The sequence below is a fragment of the Halichoerus grypus genome, chromosome 5 (assembly GCF_964656455.1).
Source record: "Halichoerus grypus chromosome 5, mHalGry1.hap1.1, whole genome shotgun sequence".
Classification (NCBI taxonomy): domain Eukaryota; kingdom Metazoa; phylum Chordata; class Mammalia; order Carnivora; family Phocidae; genus Halichoerus; species Halichoerus grypus.
The window spans coordinates 151,201,720-151,224,604 of record NC_135716.1 but is presented as its reverse complement, the minus strand read 5'-3'; the positions used below and the strand labels follow the sequence as shown (position 1 = coordinate 151,224,604).

At 37.4% G+C, this 22,885-nt stretch overlaps 1 protein-coding gene and 1 pseudogene across 4 annotated transcripts in view; one reads left to right on the top strand and one right to left on the bottom strand.

The window, feature by feature from the left end:
* Positions 1 to 22,418, top strand: part of CYP4X1 (cytochrome P450 family 4 subfamily X member 1) — a 41,766-nt gene extending 19,348 nt beyond the window's left edge. For all 4 annotated transcript variants that reach the window (XM_036093462.2, XM_036093460.2, XM_036093463.2 and 1 more), the window contains 6 exons: positions 12,497 to 12,603; positions 13,170 to 13,360; positions 16,355 to 16,488; positions 17,775 to 17,839; positions 20,416 to 20,498; positions 21,300 to 22,418. In XM_036093462.2, the coding sequence (XP_035949355.1) occupies positions 12,497 to 12,603; positions 13,170 to 13,360; positions 16,355 to 16,488; positions 17,775 to 17,839; positions 20,416 to 20,498; positions 21,300 to 21,468 (749 nt within the window). In that variant the 3' untranslated portion in view covers positions 21,469 to 22,418. The remainder of the gene's footprint in view (positions 1 to 12,496; positions 12,604 to 13,169; positions 13,361 to 16,354; positions 16,489 to 17,774; positions 17,840 to 20,415; positions 20,499 to 21,299) is intronic.
* On the bottom strand, positions 10,098 to 10,653 carry LOC144381931 (cytochrome c oxidase subunit NDUFA4 pseudogene; annotated as a pseudogene).
* Positions 22,419 to 22,885: the final 467 nt, after the last annotated feature.

The following is a 22,885-nucleotide window of genomic DNA, read 5'->3' as shown; positions in this document are numbered from 1 at the left end:
ACTCAGAGAAGCAGTTTAGGTTAACAATTTAAGACACAGATGGGCATTATAGATAGCAGTAGTTCCAAACTTGTCCACATCATGGTCCACACAGAAAATGCTAAATTTGGGGCGCCTGGGTGGCTCAGTCGTTAAGCGTCTGCCTTCGGCTCAGGTCATGGTCTCAGGGTCCTGGGATCGAGCCCTGCATCGGGCTCCCTGCTCAGCAGAAAGCCTGCTTCTCCCTCTCCCACTCCCCCTGCTTGTATTCCCTCTCTCGCTGTCTCTCTCTGTCAAATAAATAAATAAAATCTTTAAAAAAAAAAAATGCTAAATTTATATGGCTCATTAGAGTGGGTCTGGGGGCATCTATGAAGGACTCAGTGAAGAAGTTCTTTACTATTTCTTTATATTACATAATTATGATAAAAAACCAAAATGCAAAGTATTAGGGGAAACTTAAATTTGTTCAAAATAAAACCTATTCAAAATTTTTATTTTTATGTAGTCAAATTTATCAATATTTTTTTTATTGCATCTGGATTTTAAGTAGTAGTCACTAGCCTTCCCCTGTTCTAGGGATCTCAGCCCTTGCTCTAATGACAGTTTGGGCTGGATAAGTCTTTTTTGTGTGGGGAGCTGTCCTGTGCGGTGTAGGACGTTTAGCTGCATCCCTGACATCTACCCTCTTGATGCCAGTAGGACTCTGATAGTTGTGGCAACTGAAAATGTCTCCAGACATTGCTGAATGTCCCCTGGGGTCAAAATTATTTGCAGCTGGGCTGCCTGTGTGGCTCAGTTGGTTAAGCATCCAACTCCTGATTTTGGCTCAGGTCATGATCTCAAGGTCGTGAGACTGAGCCCCGATTTGGGCTCTGTGCTGGGTGTGGAACCTGCTTAAGATTCTCTCCCTTTCCCTCTACCCCTCCACTCCCCACCAACCCCTGCTCATGCTTGCTTTCACTCTCTGTCTCTCTCTCTGTCTCTCTCAAAAAGTAAAAAATAAAAATAAAACCTTTTAAAAAATTATCTGCAGCTGAGACCCATTGCCTTATACCCAAACTAGAGACATTCATCCATGTTTTTCTTCCAGTGCTTGTGTGATTTTGTTCTTTTTGCATTTAGATTTCTGATCCATTTAGAGTTTATTCTTATGTATGGTACGAAGTGTTGATCTAACTTTTCTAAATGGTTATCCAGTTGTCCCATTGCCATATATTAAAAAGTTCCATCTTTTCTGTGATATATATATACCATGGAATATTACTCAGCAATAAAAAGATTGAGATCTTGCCCTTTGCAACAGCATGCATCCATACCTAGAGGGCATTATGGAAGTGGAGCAAGTCAGACAAAGACAAATACTATATGATCTCCCTCAGATGTTTTGATTTAAGAAACAAAACAAATGAACAAAGAAAAAAGAGACAAACAGGAAACCAGGCTCTTAAATACAGAGAACAAACTGGTACACCTGAAACTAATATAATACTGTATGTTAATTACACTTCAATTAAAAATTTAATTTAATTTAATTTAAAAGTTCCATCTTTTCCAGTGATTTGAGATAACCACCTTTATCATATACTAAATTGACATATGTATTTGACCTTATTTCTGAACTTTCTTTTCTATTCCATTGGTCTGTCTATTTATTCATGTATTGGAATCACATTGATTTATTTAAAGAGATTTTGTAGTATGTTGTTTGTTTGTTTGTTTTTTAAATAAGAACTAGGGATGCCTGGGTGGCACAGTCAGTTAAGTGTCCGACTCTTGGTTTTAGCTCAGGTCATGATCTCAGGGTTGTGAGATCGAGCCCTGCTTAGGGCTCTCCACTCAGCATGGAGTCTGCTTAAGATTCTCTTTCCCTCTCCTTCTGCCCCTCCACCCTGTGCTCATTCTGTCTCTCTCCTAAAATAAATCTAAAAATTAACAAACTATTTTTCAGAGAGTTTTAGGTTTACAGAAAAATTAAGCAGAAAATACAAAGAGTTCTTATATACTTTCTCACCTCCTCCCCCTGCCCCCACTTACACAGTTTCCCCTATTATTCACATCATGCATTAGTGTGGTACCTTTGTTATATTTGATGGGGCAATATTGATACATTATTATTAACTAAAGTCCATAGTTTACTTTAGGGTTCACTATTTATATTGTACACGGTATGGGTTTTGACCAACACATTATGATATGTATCCCCTTCTATTCCTAGTTTTCTGAGAGGTGTTTTTTTTAATCATGCATGGGTGTTAGATTGTGTTAGATCTTTTTCACTCATCTTTTGATAGGGTCCTATGATTTTTCTTCTTTAATTTATTGATGTGATAGATTACATTAATTGATTTTTGAATGTTGAACCAGACTTGCATATCTGGAATAAATCCCACTTGGTCATAGTGTATAGTTGCTTTTATGCATTGTTGGATTTTATTTGCTAATATTTCATTGAGGATTTTAGCATCTATTTCATGAGAGATATTGGTTTGTAGCTTTCCTTTCTTGTAATGTCTTTGCCTGGTTTTGGTATTAGGATAATGTCTGGCCTCATAAAATGAATTAGGGAGTATTCCCTCTGTTATTCTCTGGAAGAAATTGTAAAGAATTGGTATGATTTCTTTCTTAAATATTTGACAGAATAAACCAGTGAAGTCATCTAGACCTGGTTCTTCCTGTTTTGGGAAGGTTAATTATTGATTTAATTTCTTTAATAGATGTAGGCCTATTTAGATGATCTGTTTCTCTTGTTGTGTTTTGGTATATTATGTCTTTTAAGAATTTGGTCCATTTCATGTAGGTTATCAAATTTATAGGCATACAGTTGTTCATAATATTCCTTTATTATCTTTTTAATGCCCATAGAATCAGTAGTGATGTCCCCTTTTTATTTCTGATATTAGTAATTTGTGTCTTCTCTCTTTTTTTCTTAGTTAACCTAGCTAGAGATTTATCAATTTTATCGATCTTTTCAAAGAACCAACTTTTGGTTCATTGATTTTATTCCTTGATTTCCTATTTTTAGTTTCACTGCTTTCTGTTCTAATTTTTATTATTTCCTTTTTTTTACTTACTTCGGATTTAATGTGTTCTCTTTTTAGTTTCCTAAGGCAGAAGATTAGATTGTTGATTTTAGATCTTTCTTCTTTTCTAATATATTAATTCAATGCTATAAAGTTCCCTCTAAGTACTGCCTTCACTGTGTCCCACAATTTTGATTAGTTGTATTTTAATTTTCATTTAGTTAAAAAATTTAAAAAATTTCTCTTGAAATTTCTTTGGCCCATGTGTTATTTAGAAATGTGTGTTTTACTCTCCAACTATTTTGGAGTTTTCCAACTACCTCTCTGTTATGAATTTCTATTCCATTGTGGTCTGAGAGCATACTTCATATGATTTATGTTCTTTTAAAATTTAGGATGTGTTTTATGGCCCAAATGTGGCCTATCTTGGAGAATGTTCTCTGTGAGCTTGTAAAGGAAGTGTATTCTGTTGTTGTTAGATGATGTGTTCTATAGATGTGAAATAGATCCAGTTGACTGATGACATTGTTCAGTTCAACTATGTCCTTGCTGGTTTTCTGACTGCTGCATCTGTCCATTACTGACAGGGGAGTGTTGAAGTCTCCAACTGTGAGAGTAGATTCATCTATTTCTCCTTGGAGTCCTATTATTTTTTGCCTTATATATTTTGACACTCTGTTGTTAGGTGCATTCACATTTTTTAGAAAGGTTTCATTTATTTATTCATGAGAGACAGAGAGACAGGCAGAGGCAGAGGGAGAAGAAGGCTCCCCCTGGAGCAGGAAGCCTGATGCAGGACTGATGTGGGGCTCGATCCCAGGACCCCGGGATCCCAACCTGAGCTGAAGGCAGATGCTTAACTGACTGAGCCGCCCAGGTGATTTCACATTAAAGATTGTTGTCTTCTTGGAGAATTGACCCCTTTATAATTATGTAATGCCCTTTTTTATCCCTAATAAATTTTCCCTAATATTTTTCCTTGCTTTGAAATCTGTTCTATCTGAAGTTAATATAGCTATTCCAGCTTTCCTTTGGTTAGTTAGCATGGCATATCTTTCTCTATTCCTTTACTCTTAATCTATATGTGTCTTTTTATTTTAAAGTGGGTTTCTTGTAGACAATATATAGTTCGGGTTTTTTTAAATCCCTCTGACAGTCCATCTTTTAATTGGTGTATTTAAACCATTGATGCTTAATATGATTATTGATATATTTGGATTAATAGCTACCATATTTGTTACTTCTTACTATTCGTTGCCTTTTTTTTTCTTTTTGGTCTTCCACTTTTTTCCTGCCTTATCTGGTTTTAATTGAGCATTTTATATGATTCCATTTTTCTCCTCTCTTAGCATATAAATTATACTCTTTTTTACCTTGTTTAGTGGTTGTCCTTGAGTTTGTAATATGTATTTAGAACTAATCCAAGCCCACTTTCAAATAATACTTGCAAGTACCCTATAACAGGGTATTCCCAACTCCCAATTTTTCTCCTATTCCCTTATAACATTGATAATTTATTTTACTTCTCCCTAAGCTATAAAACTGAATACATTGTTGTTTTTATTATTTTGAACAGATTGTTATCTGTTAGATCAATTAAAAATAAGGAAACAAAAGGTTTTGTTTTAACTTCATTTATTCATTCCTTAATGTTTTTCTTTCTTTATGCAGATCTGAGCTTCTGAACTATATCATTTTCCCTCTTTCTAAAGAACAGATTTTACTATCTTGCAAAGCAGTTCTAATGGTGACAAATTTCCTCAATTTTTGTCTGAGAAAGTCTTTATTTCTCTTTCATTTTTAAGGGTAATTTGGAAGAATTCAAGGTTGGTGTGTTTTTCTTTTTAGCACTTTAAATATTTTACTCCACTCTCTTCTCTGCCTGGCTTCTGAAGAGAAGTCCAATGTCATTTTTGTCACTGCTGTTCTGTAGGTAGTGTTTTTTTCCTGTGGTTTCTTTTAAGATTTTCTCTTTGTCTTTGATCTTCTGTAGTTTGAATAAAATGTGCATATTGACTTTTTGGTGTAGATTTTTTGATGTTTTCCTGCTTGGTATTCTCTGCATCTCTTGTATCTGTGGTTTGGTGTCTATCATTAATTTTGGAAAGTTCTCAGTCGTTTATTGTTTCAAATACTTCTTCTGTTCCTTTCTTTTTTTCTTCTCTTTGGTCCTTTATTTTTCATTTTTCTGGTGGGGATTGTTCCTTGATGACTTTCTCTATTTCTTCTGTGGAAATTAGTCTAAGTTTTCTATCTCTACTGGAGTCAACTCTGGTACACTGAATATTCCATTTCATGTAGGTTTTAAAATTTATTTGGATAGAAGCAGTAATCTCATGATTTTAAAAAATTTCTCTGATCTTTAAAAAAAAAATTTCTCTGGGGGCTCCTGGCTGGCTCAGTCAGTAGAGGATGCAACTCTTGACCTCAGGGTTGGAAGTTCAAGCCCGATGTTGGGAGTAGAGATCACTTAAAAATAAAATCTTAAAAAATAAATAAATAAAATAAAATAAAAAATTTAAATTAAAAAAAATTTCTCTGTATTAATTTTTATTTTCCCTTTGTCATTTCTTACTTCATATATTTGTGCATTCTCCCTCTTTTCCTGATTAAATTAGCTAATATATGTCTGTTATGGATTTTTTTGAGAGCCAAAAATTTTTTTAAAGATTTTTATTTATTTATTTGTCAGAGAGAGAGAGAGGGGGAGAGAGAGCACAAGCGGCAGGAGTGGCAGGCAGAAGGAGAAGCAGGCTCCCCGCTGAGCAGGGAGCCCGATGCAGGACTAGATCCCAGGACCTTGGGATCATGCCCTGAGCCAAAGGCAGATGCTCAACTGACTGAGGCACCCAGGCGTCCTGAAAGAACCAAACTTTTGATTTATTAACTTGGTCTACTGTTTTTCTGTTCTTTACCATACTAACTTTTGCAATTTTCTTTATTTTTTTATACTCTGTGTTGGTTTATTTTGTTATTCTTTTTCTAGTTTTTAAGTTAGGATTCAATATATTTATAGTAGTTCTCCCTCATCCATGGTTTTGCTTTCCATGGTTTCAGTTACCCATGGGCAATCGTGGTCTGGAAGCAGATGATCCTTCTGATGTATCATCAGAAAGTCAGTAGTAACCTAACTCTATGTCACAGAGCTTGTGTCATTCTTCTCACTTCATCTCATCACAGCTATTTTATCATTTCACATCATCACAAGAAGCAGGGTGAGAGTATAGTACAATGAGTTATTTTGAGAAAGAGCAAGAGACCACATTCACATAAATTTTATTACAGCATATTTTTATAATTGTTTTATTTCATTATTGTTGTTGCTAATCTCTTACTGTGCCTAATTTATAAGTTAAACTTTATCATAAGTATGTGTGTATAAGAAAAGAACAGATTATATAGGGCTTGGTACTACCTGTGGCTTCAGGTATCCATTGGTGATCTTGGTACATATCCCTGCAGATAAGAGAGGACTACTGTATTTTATTCTTTCATTCTTTTTCCTATTTCTATTTGCTTTGTGGGTCTGTATGTGTGTGTATGTGTGTGTGCACGCACGTGCACACACACGTATTAGTAGGTTTTTTTCTTTTTTTATTGTGGTAAAATACCCATAATGTAAACTTTACCATCTTAACCATATTTTATTTTTTTATTTTTTTATTTTTGTAAAGATTTTATTTATTTATTTGACAGACAGAGAGAGAGCACAAGCAGGCAGAGTGGCAGGGAGAGGGAAAGGGAGAAGCTGGCTCCCCACTAAGCAGAGAGCCCAATGTGGGCTCAATCCCAGGACCCTGGGATCATGACCTGAGCCAAAGGCAGACACTTGACTGACTGAGCCACTCAGGTGCCCCAACCATATTTTAAATGTACAGTTCAGTGGTATTAAATACACTTACATTGTTGTGCAGCCATCACCATCCATCCCCATAAACCTATTCATCTTGTAAAGCTAAAATTCTATACCTATTAAACAGTAACTCCCTATTCTCCCCTCCCTTCAGTCCCTGGCAACCACCATTGTACTTTTTGTCTTTATGATTTGGGCTATTCTAAGTACCCTATAAATGGAAACTATGGGTATTTATCTTTTTGTGACTGGCTTATTTCACTTAGCATGTCCTCAAGGTTTATCCACGTTGTAGCATATGTCAGAATTTCCTACTTTTTTAAGACTGAAAATATTCCATCACATTTTGTTTATGCAATCATCCATCAATGGACATTTGGGTTGCTTCCATATTTTAGCTTTTGTGAATAATGCTGTTAGAAACATGGATGTGCAAATATCTCTTCAAGACTCTGCTTTCAATTCTTTTGAAGGTTTCCCCAGAAATGGAATTGCTGGATCATATGATAATTCTATTTTTTTTATTGAGGAGCTGCCATATTGTTTTCCACAGCAGCTGTAGCATTTTGCATTCCTACCCATAGTGCACAAGGGGTTCTGATTTCTCCAGATTCTTACCAACACTTGTTTTCTGGGGTTTTTGATAGTAGCAATCCTATTAAGTCTGAGGTGGTATCTCATTATAGTTTTGATTTGCATTTCCCTAACGATCAGTGATGTTGAACATCTTTTCTTTTCATGTGCTAACTGTCCATTCATATATCGTCTTTAGAAAAACGTCCACTTAAGATCTTTACCCATTTTTGAATCCGGTTGTTTTTTGGTATTGTGTTTTAGGAGTTCTCTATATATTCTGGATCTGAATCCCTTATCAGATAGATGATTTGCAAATATTTTCTCTCATTCTGTGGGTTGCCTTTTTACTCTATGGATACTGTTTTTAAATTTTTATGAAGTCTTATTGGTCTACCTTTTCTTGTGTTACCTGTGCCTTTCTTGTGTTACCTGGGTGTCAGTGCAAGAAATCCTTACTAAATCCAGTGGCTTTTAATCCTATTTTTCTTTTAAGAATTTTATTGTTCTAGGTCTTACAATTAGGTCCTTGACCTATTTTGAGTTAATTTTCAAATACGGTATAGGTAAGGTCTAACTTCACTCTTTTGCACGTAGATGTCCAGTTTTCCCAGCAACATTTGTTGAAAAGACTGTCCCTTCCCCCCTTGAATGGTCTTAGTATCCTTGTCAAAAATTATTTGACCATATATGTGAGAGTTTATTTCTGCACTCTGTATGCCATTCATACATGGTATATGTCTGTCTTTATGCTGATACCACCCTGTTTCTGATTACCATAGCTTTGTAGTAAATTTTGAAGTTAGGAAGAAGTGTGAGTCCTTCAGTTTTGTTCTTTTTCAAGATGGTTTTGAGTCTTTGTATTCCCTTGAGATTCCATATGAATTTTAGGATGGATTTTTATATTTCTTATTGCTATGTGTTTTTAAGGTTATGAATTTTTTTTGTTCATTGATTAAATATATCCTATGTATTTTGATTAGTAATGTTTTTATTATCATTATTTTTTCAGAAATGCTTTAATTTCTGTTTGTATATCCCTTTCACTCAAAACGTGTTTAATAGAAGGTTTATAAATTTCTGGGTGAAAAGCTTTCTTATTTTTTTATTTTAAAAAATTTCTAATTTTGTTGTATTGCAATTAGAAAGCATTGTTTGTAGTATTTCCATTTTACAGAACTTACTAATGTTTTCTTTGGTCTAATATGTGATCACTTTTTGTAAATTTTCCATGCACTCTTATGAAGAAGATAAATTCTCTATTATTAGGTATGGTGTCTGATATTTTCCCCCATATGTTCTGCCTTATTATTTTGTTTGGATCTTCTATATCTTATTTTTGTCCATTTGACCTGTCCTGTACTGGGAGTAGTATGTTGAAGACTCCTATTATTAGTGTGATCCTGCCTATCTTTCCTTGCATTTCCTATAGTTTTCTGCTTTAAATAGGTACTGCTGTGTTATTTGGTGTGTGTATATGCTCATAAGTATTATATCTTGTGGTATCATGACTTTAAGATTTTATTTTTAAGTAATCTCTACACTCAATGTGGGGCTTGAACTTATAACCCTGAGATCAAGAGTCACATGTTCCACCAACCCAGCCAGCCAAGTGCCCTATGATATCCTGACTTTTAACATTAAAAACTGACCTTCTTGGAATGCCTAGGTGGCTCAGTCAGTTAAGCATCTGCCTTCAGCTCAGGTCATGGTCACAGGGTCCTGGGATCAAGTCCCGCATCGGGCTCCTTGCTCAGCGGGGAGCCTGCTTCTCCCTCTGCCTGCCGTTCTGCCTGCTTGTGCTCTCTCTCTCTCTGACAAATAAATAAATAAAATATTTAAAAATAAATAAATAAATAAAAAATAAAACTGGCTTTTAATGAGTTTTTGTTCAAATTCTACTTTGTTTGATATCAGGATTGCAACCCCAATTTTCTTATTATTTTCATTTGTCTGGTACATCCTTGTCCATCCCTTTATTTATAGACATTTTGAATTGCTTTGTTTTATGCGTTTTTCTTACATGCAGCACATAGTTCAGTTTTGCTTTATGAGTCAATTTGAAAATGTTTTTATTTTAGTAAACAAGTCATTCCCATTCTTATTTGTTGAAATGACTGATATGTTTGGACTCAACACTGCATATTATTATGCTTTACTATGTGTATTATATTACAGTTACTGTGTTTATTAGTTTCCTAAAGGCTTCCCTAACAAATAACTACTCACTGGTTCTGGGTGAACATGAATTTTGGGGGGACATTATTCAATTCAGTACACTGTGTTCCTTTCTCTATGTGGTATGTCTTCTTTGCTCTTTTAAAATATATCCTTTGATATTTAAGAAGGTTTATATTTTTTCTCTGGCTACCATAGTGTTTAATCCTTCCATAAATCCCTAATTCCCCTTTCCCTTATTTAAACTTTTGCTACCTGGCTTGTCATTTTAACTGTAGTAAATATAGATAACATTTGCCATCTTAATCTTTTTAAAGTATACAGTTTAGTGCTATGAATTACATTCATGTTATTGTGCCATCACCACCACCATCCATCTCCAGAACTCATTTCACCTTGCAAAATTGAAACTCCATACATATTAAATTATAATTCCTCTTTATACTCCTTTCTCTTGGAAACCACTATTCTACTTTCTGTCTCTACAAATTTGACTAGGTATTCTAGGTACCTTATATGCATATATGAGGAATCATATAGTATTTGTATTTTGTGACTGGTTATTTGATGGTTTGTCAGTTTTTAATAATATCCTTTGATTTTCATTTATTACCTATACAACTATTAATGAACTTTTTTTTTCAAGCTTCAGATATTTATTAATCAGTGTAAACCGCAACACAATACACCAACATGATTTCATGCATTTAGAGGGGACATATTTCCTGGATAAGTAGAAAATTGTGAGGATGGCTTCTGGAAGGCCTTCATTCTGAGCAGCTTTATATTGAAACATTTCATTTAGAAGTCTGGATCTTCTTTCTTCAGTTTGCTGTAATCTAAATTCACTGAGCAGAACTTCTGTTAACCATGGGGGCCCAGTTTGCTCCAAGATTCTGGATTATTCCTATCCCCACTGACATCTGGATTAAGCAATGCCAGGTGCAAGACATACCATGCTGCTCCAGTACATCCCACTCCAATAAATATGAGGAGGAAGATCAAGCTCAGATGCTTCTTGGCCTGACTGAGGATCTGGCATAACATGGTTGCAGCAGAGGCCTCAGGTCCAGAGGGAGAAAAGATCAAACGTGCCAGGCTCCCAACAATTAGTGATTATTCTACTTTCCCCTTTCTCCCTCCCATCTCCTCCTATTTTTAGTTGAATTATTTTCACTTTTAGTGTTTATGTGATATCCTTCTGCCCATGTGCCAATCCTTATTTTAGTATGAGATCTAAAATTACATCTATGAAATGTGCACCTCAATTCTTTAATGAAGTTTTCCTTGTTGGATGAAGCTCAACCACTCTAGATTCCTCAGGATGGGCTCATGAGCATAGTATTTTCTGAGTTCATGCAAGTTTATACCTGTTTTTTGGTAGACTTGATACTTGTTTGAATGACAAATTTCCTGGATATAAAGGTAGGATAAAAGTACTTTACTGCTACTTTGTTTCCTTGAGTTTCTTGAAAATGCTCTAATCTTTTGCCCAACACAGGGCTTGAACTCACGACCCTGATATCAAGACCTGAGCTGAAATCGAGAGTCTGATGCTTAACTGACTGAGCCACCCAGGCACCCTGAAAATGCTCTAATCTTGTTTTGATTTCTTTATTGTTCTTGAGAAGTATGATGCTGCCTTAATTTTCGTCCCCTTAAAAGTCATTTGGTCTTTTTGTTTGGAGTCTCTGAGGATTTTCTTTTCTCTGTCTTCAATGTTGAATAGTTTTATTAGGGTATATTTGGTATTGGTTATTCTGTTCCAACTTTTCCAGGGATAAGGTGGGCCTCTTAATATGTACATTTAAATTTTGTCTCACTTCCACAGTTTTCTTGGATTATAGCTTTAGATATTCTGTTTCATATTTTTGTGGGGTTCTTTTTTCAGCCCCATCAGTTATACAGACGTTGGTGTTTCTTTGCCTGTCTTCCATTTCGTTTGATAACTTTTCCATGAAAATGAGATATTAGACTAAGAAAGAAAAGAATGATTGGCCACTTGCCCCTGCATTTGAAACCATCTTTATTATATTGCCTCCCTAGTTATATAAAGTCTATTTCAGCTATATTGTGTTTCTTTGGAACTTTGATCAAAGTTTGTCATTTGATGGGAGAACAAACATCCTTAAAAATTAAATCTATTTAAATACAATGTACCCATTCTGAGAATAGGAAATTAGGTAAGATTTGAAGCTATTCATGGGCCATGGCTTGCTCTGTAGTAATTTTTTTTTTTAATTTAAATTAAAAGTTTACTTATTACTTGTAAAGGCCATAAGGATCATTATTTTTTTCTAGTTCCTTTTTTTAAAATTTTTTTATTGTTATGTTAATCCCCATACATTACATCATTAGTTTTAGATGTAGTGTTCCATGATTCATTGTTTGTGCATAACGCCCAGTGCTCCATGCAGAACGTGCCCTCCTCAATACCCATCACCAGGCTAACCCATCCTCCCACCCCCTCCCCTCTAGAACCCTCAGTTTGTTTTTCAGAGTCCATCGTCTCTCATGGTTCGTCTCCCCATCTGATTTCCCCCCCTTCATTCTTCCCCTCCTGCTATCTTCTTTTTTTTTTCCTTAACATATATTGCATTATTTGTTTCAGAGGTACAGATCTGAGATTCAACAGTCTTGCACAATTCACAGCGCTTACCAGAGCACATACCCTCCCCAGTGTCTATCACCCAGTCACCCCATCCCTCCCACCCCACCCCCCACTCCAGCAACCCTCAGTTTGTTTCCTGAGATTAAGAATTCCTCATATCGGTGAGGTCATATGATACATCTTTCTCTGTTTGACTTATTTCGCTCTTGCTCTGTAATAATTTTACTTTGATTAACTTTGCTGTCACTTTGGTAATGGGGAATTGTTATTCTGTCCCAGAAAAGGTAATCCAGGATAGAAAGAAATTCCTCAAAGATGAGAAGAAGCATGGTAACATTCAGAAGCAGAAGTACCAGGATTTTCTGGATATTATCCTTTCTGCCCAGGTAAATCTTTCAAATGTCTGAGGCTGCTCATATATGTAGTTAATTGTGTGGGTAAATGAATGAGTGAGGAGGAGGGGAGACAAGAGGAAAATTGATCAACTAAATTTAACAATACTTTTGAATTAATGGGTTGGCTCCATACAGTTTGAGGTAAAGATAGAAGTCTGTAATTCTGTCACTAGAGGGAGTCAGATAAGACTAAATTTTTTCCTAATTGGACAGAATTTGGTGATTATTGCAAAGATACATGGCAGTTTAGGGAAGCACAGGAAAATGGGTCATAGTGTAAGCTAGTAAAATGAGGAGGAGGAGGTGCTGGGAAATCTGCAGGAATCTGGCAGGATGAATGAAGGAACTGTTTGTAAGTCCTGCTTTCCTTATCTAATGTTGGTTCTCCTTTATGCTCTGGTCAAAGTGTGGCTCCTACTATGTATTTGTTGAACTGAATTAAAATTGAAACTCTCATATGAAACTCTAATTTTTTCCCCTAAAGCCATTATCTTGACTGGGGCTATAGACATCTATAAACTGACATTGCATAAACATATCCCTACTATACCTTCCAGGCTGAAAATGGCAACAGCTTCTCAGATACTGACCTAAGGTCTGAGGTGAACACATTCATGTTGGCAGGGCATGACACCACGGCAGGGAGCATTTCCTGGCTCCTCTACTACCTGGCTCTGAACCCGGAGCATCAGGAGAGATGCCGGGAGGAGATCAGGGGCATCCTGGGGGACGGGTCTTCTATCACCTGGTAAGATCCGCATTCTTAAACATTTCATCTTGCTTCCTCTCCATGGGTTTTGCTTTATTTTCTCCTCTGGTACCTTGGTGACCATTGTGCTTCAAGACATGTGCCTGTAGAAACAGAACAGGCAGGCTACTATTCTGCTTTTTTTTCTAGACAGACCAAAATTATCCCTATATCTTTGCAAAAGAAGTTCACTCGTCCACAAGTTATCTGCTTCATTGTTTTTCTTAATCAGTGGTATGTAATGTCCCATTTCTTTCTTTCACCTGGCTCAGTGCACTGGAAATGGGGACTTGATCCCTAGACTTGCACTGAGAGTTTGAATGGTAAGACTCAAGTGGGTCTCCTCTCTGAGACCCCAGCAAGCAGCCATATCATTTAAGCCCCCATTGTAGTCATTCCCTCCCGTCTCCTTGTTCACTCCTCAGAACTGGCTTAGACTTTGAACATAGTACTAATATGATATACACTGTAGTTAAGTCTAGCGATTATGGATTGAGAACATTCTAAGTACTGAGGCACTTAAGAAATGTGCAAGATTTGGTGTGGATCCTGCCCTCAATGAGCTCACACCCTGGGACAGGAGACAGGCCTCCGTATGGATAATTGCCATATAATCTGGTAAGGGTAGTGAGAAAGAGATGTGCTAACTACTATAGAAACTCAGAAGACAGGCACTTAACCTGGTATAGGGGACTCAAGAGGACTTCTTGGGAGATCTGACACCCAAGCTGCCTCTTATAGGATGGGTTAGCCAGGTGGAAAATGTCAACACCATTTTGCAAGATTTCGAGCTTATCTGGTTATTCAACAATGCCCAGGTTATGGATTTGCCCCTGAGACATGCTGTCTTAAAGAAAAACCAACATATGTCTCTGATTTAAACCACATTCTTCACCCTAGCTAGATATTTCACTTACCATTGTTTTGCTGGCCAAAGGGGCAAAGAGATAGAAATGCTAAGGGCTACCCAGCCCCAGGACTAAGGGGAATGCACCATATTTCAAATGCAAAGGTCAGCTCAGTTAGAACATTTGTAAGGGAAAATTTGGATTTGTATAGGTATGGTAGAGCTCCTACTTTTAATAAGGAAATAATAGTTATTTCTTACCATAAATTAAAGGTTTAATCTATATAGCACAAAATATAGTGTTGCTTAGTCATTTTTTATTCATTCATCAATATTAATTGAATATTTTAACCTGTTTAGGGTGGATATATATATACAATCCCAATATTGGCCTTTCTCATTCTTGTCTGGCTTATGTGAAATGTGAAAACAATAAAGAAATCTTTGCCAGGTGAGAAAACAAAGTCCAAAGGATCTGTTAACTACCATTTATTTTAATGAGAGAAATGAAAATAATTTTATAAAAAATAAAATATGTTTTTATTCCATCATATGGCCTTATACTCACATTTAATGAAATTTGTACGTAGCATGCTGAAAATTTATAATTCTTTTAGACAGATAATAAAACCACATTGCAAAGAGCAATTTCTGAAAAAACTGGCAAGTTGTTCAACACCTCCATTTGACTTGTCAGCCATTTCTGCATTGGGTTAAAATTCCTCTCTTCTTCTTGCACCAGGGCTAAGATGGACAACATTGTGTTTCTAAAATATGCAAAGTGCCAGGCTAAGCAGAATTACCCTTTTTATTCTGGGCGTGAGGAGGAAAGAGCTCAAAATGAAAATTTCACACTACCAAATGGCCAGAGCCTGCATTCAAAATAAGTAATCAGAAAAGCAAACAGAAATACAATAAAGCAAATAGACTGAATATATGCAGTCATTTTGTGACTAGCTGACTGGCTAGGATGCAAAAAAAAACCTTTATTCCTCTCCCTCTGATATTTCACACTTGTATGGGGCAAGTTCTTTTCATCTCTGGGGTGAAATCTTGAGTGAATCTCATAGGGTTCCCATCCATTTAAGTCACAAGAGCAGTCTCATTTCAATAATGAAACTGTCTGGTCCAGTGGAATAATAAAAAGTACAAATTCCTATCCACTTGGATCTTCTCCCTCCATCCCAGCTCAGCATTTCTTTGGGTCTGGAAGCCAGTGGTGGGTGAGGGGGTTGTGGTTGGCTTCTTTTTACTGACCAGTTCCTCCCCAACCCAGTAGCTTCTGTTTCTGACCCTTCCATAAGTGGTCCCAGGAGGGAGCGAGGAGGAGAAAAGGGTTGGTACCATGATGATTTTGCTCTCTGAGCTTGGTGGTTATTCAGTGCTTCCTTTCACTCTCAATGGGTACATCTGTGAGTTTCTTGGAGATTCCCTCACTGGAGTTTTGCCATGGTGATTCATGGGGCAAGGGAATTCTTATCCTCAGAATTCCTTTCAAGCTGGTTCTGAAGCTCTCCCTCTTGCCAGTTCATTGGCCCATAGGGCACACTCAAGCACTCCTGACTTGTTTGTCCCTGTTGTTCTCCCCCCAACTCCCTGTCTGTTCTGAATCACAGACTTTCCTCTCAGTCCTCCGTTCCCCAAACTCCAGGGGGCACATGTCAGATCATCTAAGTGACCCAAGAAGCCCCTCTTTGCCTAACATGGTTGGGGGGCCCTCCTCCATTCTCCACAGCATTCTAGCATTCCAACAACTCTCTTTAAAGGATCTTTTTTTTTCCCCTCTCAAAACTCTTAAGCCCTCTCTCTTCAGTCCTTAGTCATTCCTTCTACATTCTTGATTTATATGGTAAGTGAAGAGTTGCAAAACTGGTTTCAGAAATCTCCCTAGCAAATCCTTTACTGGTAGATTAGCAGTTCACTTTATAATGAGGATATTTGGCACTTGTTTAGTTCCTCTTCCCCTGGAACCTCAGCTGATCCTGAGGCAGAAAGAGTCTCACATTCTGTTACATACACCAATTACAAAATAACTTTAACCTAGAGATGATAATTACCAGGAATAAACACCAAAGAGGAAAAACGTCAATATTTACAAACTAGATATGGACACTGAGTTCCCTCCCCTCCTTCCCTTGTCCTCACAGGGACCAGCTGGGTGAGATGTCATACACCACAATGTGCATCAAGGAGTCACTCCGACTGGTGCCTCCAGTCCCATCTATTTCCAGAGAGCTCAGCAAGCCCATTACCTTCCCAGATGGACGCTCTTTGCCTGCAGGTCTTTGCATTCTTTTCTTAAGCAGTTCCTAGAGACCTGGGGATCCTGGCCACCACAGTGACAAAGACTGGCTTTTTTCTCAACTCTTAGAAGAGTCAAAAGACAAATCTAAGGAAGTCTGGCTTAGGGTTGGGTGCCTATTAAGAACTCAGTGGGTAACTCTTTGATCAGATGTGGTTTCCAGACTTTCCCAAAAGCACGTAGCCATTTGTAGAGAAGCTCTGCCCAGAACCTGGGTGGCCAGAATCCCAATCCAAGGTTTCTTCATTTGCAGGACATTGTTTCTAAAATAATCCTTATTTGGCTTAGTTTGAGACTGAGGTGAGACTTCATGGGAGATGAGCATCATTATCTATATCTAGAAGACCCAAGGTAGGGTCTTTGGCTTCATCATCGTAATATCACTCTTATAAGTATGCAGCACTTAATAGTTAACATAGAGCTTTCAAGCACATTATCTCATTTTCCCACCCTTGAGGCATGATTTTAACAGACACTTATATGGCACTTCTCAGTTTACAGAGCACTTTCAAATACTTGTGGTGTAGCCAAAAACCCACTGGAGACCCCAGTGTGCAAATGAGCAGAACTAAAACTTGCATAGAGGCCCCACATCTGGAGCCCAGTGCTCTTCAGAGCACAGCTCTCTGAGCAGGGCAAGTGGGAGGCAGAAGGGTGTCACGTAAGAGACCCTTCACTTGTTTGCTTCAGTGTTCTGTTAACTCTTGCCCTTGGAAACAAGCTGACAGGATAGCTTGTAGCAAATACCAACAGCCTGTCACTGTGACTTTGTTGACAGATCCAGAATTAATTTATCAGAATTTTTTATGGTAATCAAATAATCTTCAAAATCTCTCTCCTCGTCTTTTTTAATCCCCAAACCATGTGGATATTTGCCAAAATTTCCTCCCTTCCACTTATGAACAGAACCAACAGAAACTTGTCATTGGACCTGCATGATAGAATTGTGGTTCTGTTCTTCTGGACCCAAATAATCTCTGGTGGGTGCTGTATTGTCCATTAACAGATATCATTCTGACATGATACCAACAGCTCCTTAAGATAGAATCAGGTATTAAATAAGGCATTGCTTTGAAAACTAAGGTGTCACTCAAGCCTCATCTTCCAATGGGTCCTTGACCGCTGACATCAGCTATGGCATACAGAACTCTGCCAGGAGCTAGATCATTCCCTTCAAGAAGAAAATTCTTGTTGAAAAGTGCTGTAACAGTAGCCCACAACTTGCTCTGTCTCCTGTAATCTCTTTCATTTCTTTCTTTTCACAGGAATTGCTGTGGTTCTCAGTATTTGGGGCCTTCACCATAACCCTGCCATCTGGGAAAATCCAGAGGTATGACAGTCTTACATGTAAATACTTCAAAAAACGAATGCTGTGCAAGTAACTTTGTTAGCACAATGTGGAAGTGGCAAATGACACAAAGCAAATAAAATAAACATAAAGACCAAAAATGTTCAACTTTTCTCCTAAAGGAAAACTGTCCCTTTCCCCTATTCCTACTTTATGTTTGCTTTGAATGAACAGATTGACATAATGCCACACAATCTGCTCCAAATTGCAATCTGTACTGCAGTCATTTACTAAGCAAGCTCCACCAAGCACTCACCCAGACATCTGCAGGAGTGTAGACTATCCATGTAGTCAGGCAGGCAACTCGAGGTCTCTTCTGCTGGATGGAACAATCAGAATTCTGGCATAAAACCGATGGCACCCTCAAGTTGGGCTCTTTGAGGAGAGTTTCGTAAAGGAACTATTTACAAAATTTTGGTAGGGTTTAGAAAAGCAACCTGGAGCTCAGAACTGTTGAAGGGCTTTCTGCTTCTGGGCCTGGTGGGGGAGAGGGTTACAAAGACTGGAGAGAGATTGCTGTGCTGGGAAGGGTCCTGGGCAGGAGCTGGGCCTTCAGTAGAGCAGTCAGCCTGAGGCAGCTTGGTAGGGTGAGGTCCAGGGAATAAATAACCCAAAAGCTCTCTCCATCCACCTTCCAGATCACCAGTCAATGTCTTTTATCAGTGTCCATCAATAAAATGACAACCTAAGTGTCCATCAATAAATGAATGGATAGGGAAAATGTGGTGGCTAGAATGGAATATTACACAGCCATAAAAAGGATGAGATCATGCCATTTGAGATAACATGGATGGACCTAGAAGGTATTATGCTAAATGAAATAAGTTAGACTGAAAAAGACAAATACTATATGATTCCACTCATAAGCTGAATCTAAAAAGCAAATAAACAAACCAAGTGCATAAACAAACAAAAAGCAGAATTAGATCTATAAATACAGAGAACAAACTGTTGACAAATGTCCACCAATCAATATCTTTTAACTACGTGGATCCGCTTCTTGGAGCCTAGAGCAGAGCAGGAGAGGGAGGACAGAGGATCTGGAGAGGCAAAAGAAGACACATAGCTAACCATAGTGCTTGATTCAATGTTCTTAAACTCTAAACACTCACAACACCCATAGATATTTCCTTTCACCTAAGTGGCTAAGGTTTAAGATCTCTTATGTATAACGGGAGGTGGACTGCATATCTCAGCAACAATTAATCACATAATCACTTTGGCTAGACTTCTCAGTGGGTACATTCTTTTTTTTTAATGTTCAAATTAATTTTATTTGAGTATAGTTGACATGCAATGTTCTGTTAGTTTCAGGATCAACTTAGTGATCTGACAAGTTGATACCTGATGCTATGCTCACCACAAGTGTAGCCACCATCTGTCTGTTACATCACTATAACAGTATCATTGACTATATTCTTTATGCTGTGCCTTTTACTTCTGTGACTTATTCATTCCATAACTGGAAGCCTGTATCTCCCTCTCCCCTTCACCCACTTTGTCCAACCCCCCACAACCATCAGTTTGTTCTCGGTATTTATAGGTCTAATTCTGCTTCTTGTTTGTTTATGCACTTGGTTTGTTTGTTTGTTTGTTCTAGATTTGACTTATGATTGGTATCATATAGTATTTGTCCTTTTCGGTCTAACTTATTTCACTTAGCATAATACACTCTAGGTCCATCCATGTTGTCTCAAATGGCATGATCTCAGCCTCTTTATGGCTATGTAATATTCCATTCTATCCACCACATTTTCCTTATCCATTCATTTATTGATGGACACTTAGGTTGCTTCCATATCTTAGTTATTATAAGTAAATGCTGAATAAACATAGGGATGCATATATCTTTTCAAATTAGTGTTTTCGTTCTCTTTGGATAAATTAAGTGGGTGCATTCTTACCTCCAAAGTGAAAATAATATCACTGGCCCTAGCATTTCTGCTTTCTCCATACTTAGTCTGGGTAGCATACTAGTCCATTGGGAGGCCAAACAAGGGCTGCAGATCTAGAATTGCCCCGTCCAGTGAGGTAGCTATCCGTCACAAGTGGTTATTGAGCACTTAAAATGTGGCTAGTCGGAAATGAGACGTGCTGGAAATGTAAAATACACACTGGAATTTGAGGACATAGTACAAAAATGTGAAATAGTTCCTTAATAATTATTTATATTGAGTACATGTTGGAATGATAATATTTTCTGCAAAATAAATTCTATTATTAAAATTACTTTCACGTTTTAAAAATGTGACTGCCTGGGATGCCAAGGTGGCTCAGTCAGTTAAGTGTCAGGGTGCTGGGATCCAGTCCTGCATCAGACTCCCTTGCTCAGCGAGGAGCCTGCTTCTCCCTCTGCCTGCTGCTGCCCCTGCTTGTGCTCTCTCTCTCTCTCTCTCTCTGACAAATAAATAAAATACAATAACAAAATGTGGCTACCAGAATGTTGAAATTACATATGTGGCTCATTGTATATATCCGTTGACTAGTGCTAAGTGGTAGCTTAAGAAATGTGCTAATGGTGTTTTGGGGATGGTGGTGGGATTGCCCTGTCATTTTAGGTGTTTGACCCCTTGAGGTTCTCCCAGGAGAATTCTGATCAGAGACACCCCTACGCCTTCTTACCATTCTCAGCTGGACCAAGGTAAGGACAATTTGAAGTTGTTGAAAATGCACAGAAATGTTTACTTGGAAACAGCACTCTCCCTTTGGTAACTCAGCTCTGTATATTCTTCCATGGATCCCCATCATCTCACAGATTATGAGGTAGATATTGGTACCTATTTGAGCCCCCAAAAAGACCAGTTAGTTTCACAAAGGACAAAGCCCTTCTCTGTCACATCCTATACAGCCATGCCTCAGAAAGTTATCCTACGATGCAAACTTGCTCGTAAGCCATGCAGCCCACCCCCAATGCAGGAGAAACGATTCTTTTTTTTTTTTTTTTTCCCTTAGTTTCAGATTTATTGAGGTACAGTTGACATATGCAATTGTAAGATATTTAAAACGTACATCATGGTGATTCGCTATCTGCATACATTGTGAAAGGGTTTTTCCCTCTCTAGTTAATTACCACATCCTCCACCTCACCATTTTCTCTCTTTGTGTATGCCTGAGGACATTTAAGTTCTACTTTATTAGCAAATTTCAGTTGCACAATACAGTGTTACCAACTATAGTCACCATGTCTTACACTACATCCTCACAGGAGAAACAATTCTATAAGCAACTTCAAGTGCCACCTTCTTTAGGGACGGCATCACCTTACAGCCTCTCAGTTCACGTTCCTGCAGGGAATAATGGAAGTTCAAAAGTTTCCACGGCATTTACTGTGAAAATGCTGCTTTACTGTGAATAGTAGATTCATTATTCTAGCATCTTAACGAAAGAGTCAACAACAACTCCATTTCCTCAGGTATCTCTTTCTTTCCCTTGGTGTCTGCAGGAACTGTATCGGGCAGCATTTTGCCATGACTGAGCTAAAGGTGGCCATTGCCTTGATTCTACTCCGCTTCAAGGTGGCTCCAGACCCCACCAGACCTCTTGTCTTCTTGTACCAGATTGTCCTCAAAGCCAAGAACGGGGTCCACTTGCACCTAAAGAAACTCTCCTAATGTTATAGCCCATGGTACAACAATCCATCCATACATACTATATATATATATATATATATATATAGTTTTAAAGTTAAATTACAGCTACTGGGCCAAGAAAATGAAAAGGAATCAAAATATGGTGGGAGGGGTAGGGGTAGGTGGGATGGGGGTCTCTGTGTAACTGCACATTATCTAAAACCATTTCTAGGTGATATCCTGTGTCACCTAGATCTGTTTCTGTATGATTTGGGGAGATTTTCCAATCATTTCTGTTTGATTCTGGTTGCTATTAATGCTATATACCAAGAATTTTGCTAGGTAACTTCCATATATTTTCTGTTGCTTTTTAAAATAGTTTTTGGAATTACACAAGTAATAGGTGCATGTATGCTCACAGCAAAACATATCCAACATTTGAAAGGCATGTAGAGTAAAAAGTAAAAATCCCACTTCAAAGACCGTACACCTCTCTGCCCTGAACAATCCTACTCATTTTCCGAAAAACAGAATGGTTTGGTGTTCATTCTTTCAGAACTTTTCCTATACATGTTATATATACATATGTTGGAATGTATGTTTGTATTCTTACCGATGGGATCATATCCATATTATTTTTGCTTTTTTTCACTTAATAAAAAATATATCTTATTCCTAATCATGGATTCATAATGTTCTATAATATGGATGTATTATAATTTATTGAACTATTTTCTTATTATTGGATATTTAAAATGTTTGCTTCTTGGCCATGTGTGTTTATTTTGTTGTCTGTGACTCATACATCATTTATGCTTCTTTTCCTATGGAGTTCTATATGAGTGCTTTAATATTGTGGATAATAGTCCTTGATTGTAACTTTTCTTTATATTTTCCCCATTCTTTTACTTTTATAAAACTTTATGGTGGCTGCTGGCATACAGAACTTCTAAATTTTCATGAAATAAGATAATAAACTTTTCTTTATGGTTTCTGGGTTTTAATCTTGGATAAGAAAACCTCCGTTTGGAATATTATCTAGATAGTCTACATAATTTCCTGGTGCTAACAATGCTTGTGAAGCCTGAGCAGGAATTTTTTAATAATTTCCAAATATTAGGAATAATAATTATTATTATTTCCAGATTCATCACTCATTTGATGTTTATGTGTCTGCTGCATGTCAGATATTGTGATAAGCATTCAGTGAATAAACAGACATGACCCCTGCCCTCATGGAGCTTGTATCCTAAAGTGGAAGATGGGTAACAGACAAATAATTACAAATTTCACTAAGTGCCATGAAGGAAGTGAATGGGCTGAGCTAGACAGTAATGAAGGGGAACTTACTTTAGATTGGGTCGTCTAGAAAATCCTCTTTAAGAAAAGGATATGTAAGTTGAGACCTCAAAGGAGAGAAGCTACGCCTTCTCTTTCTCAGATGCCCCCTAGAGGCAAA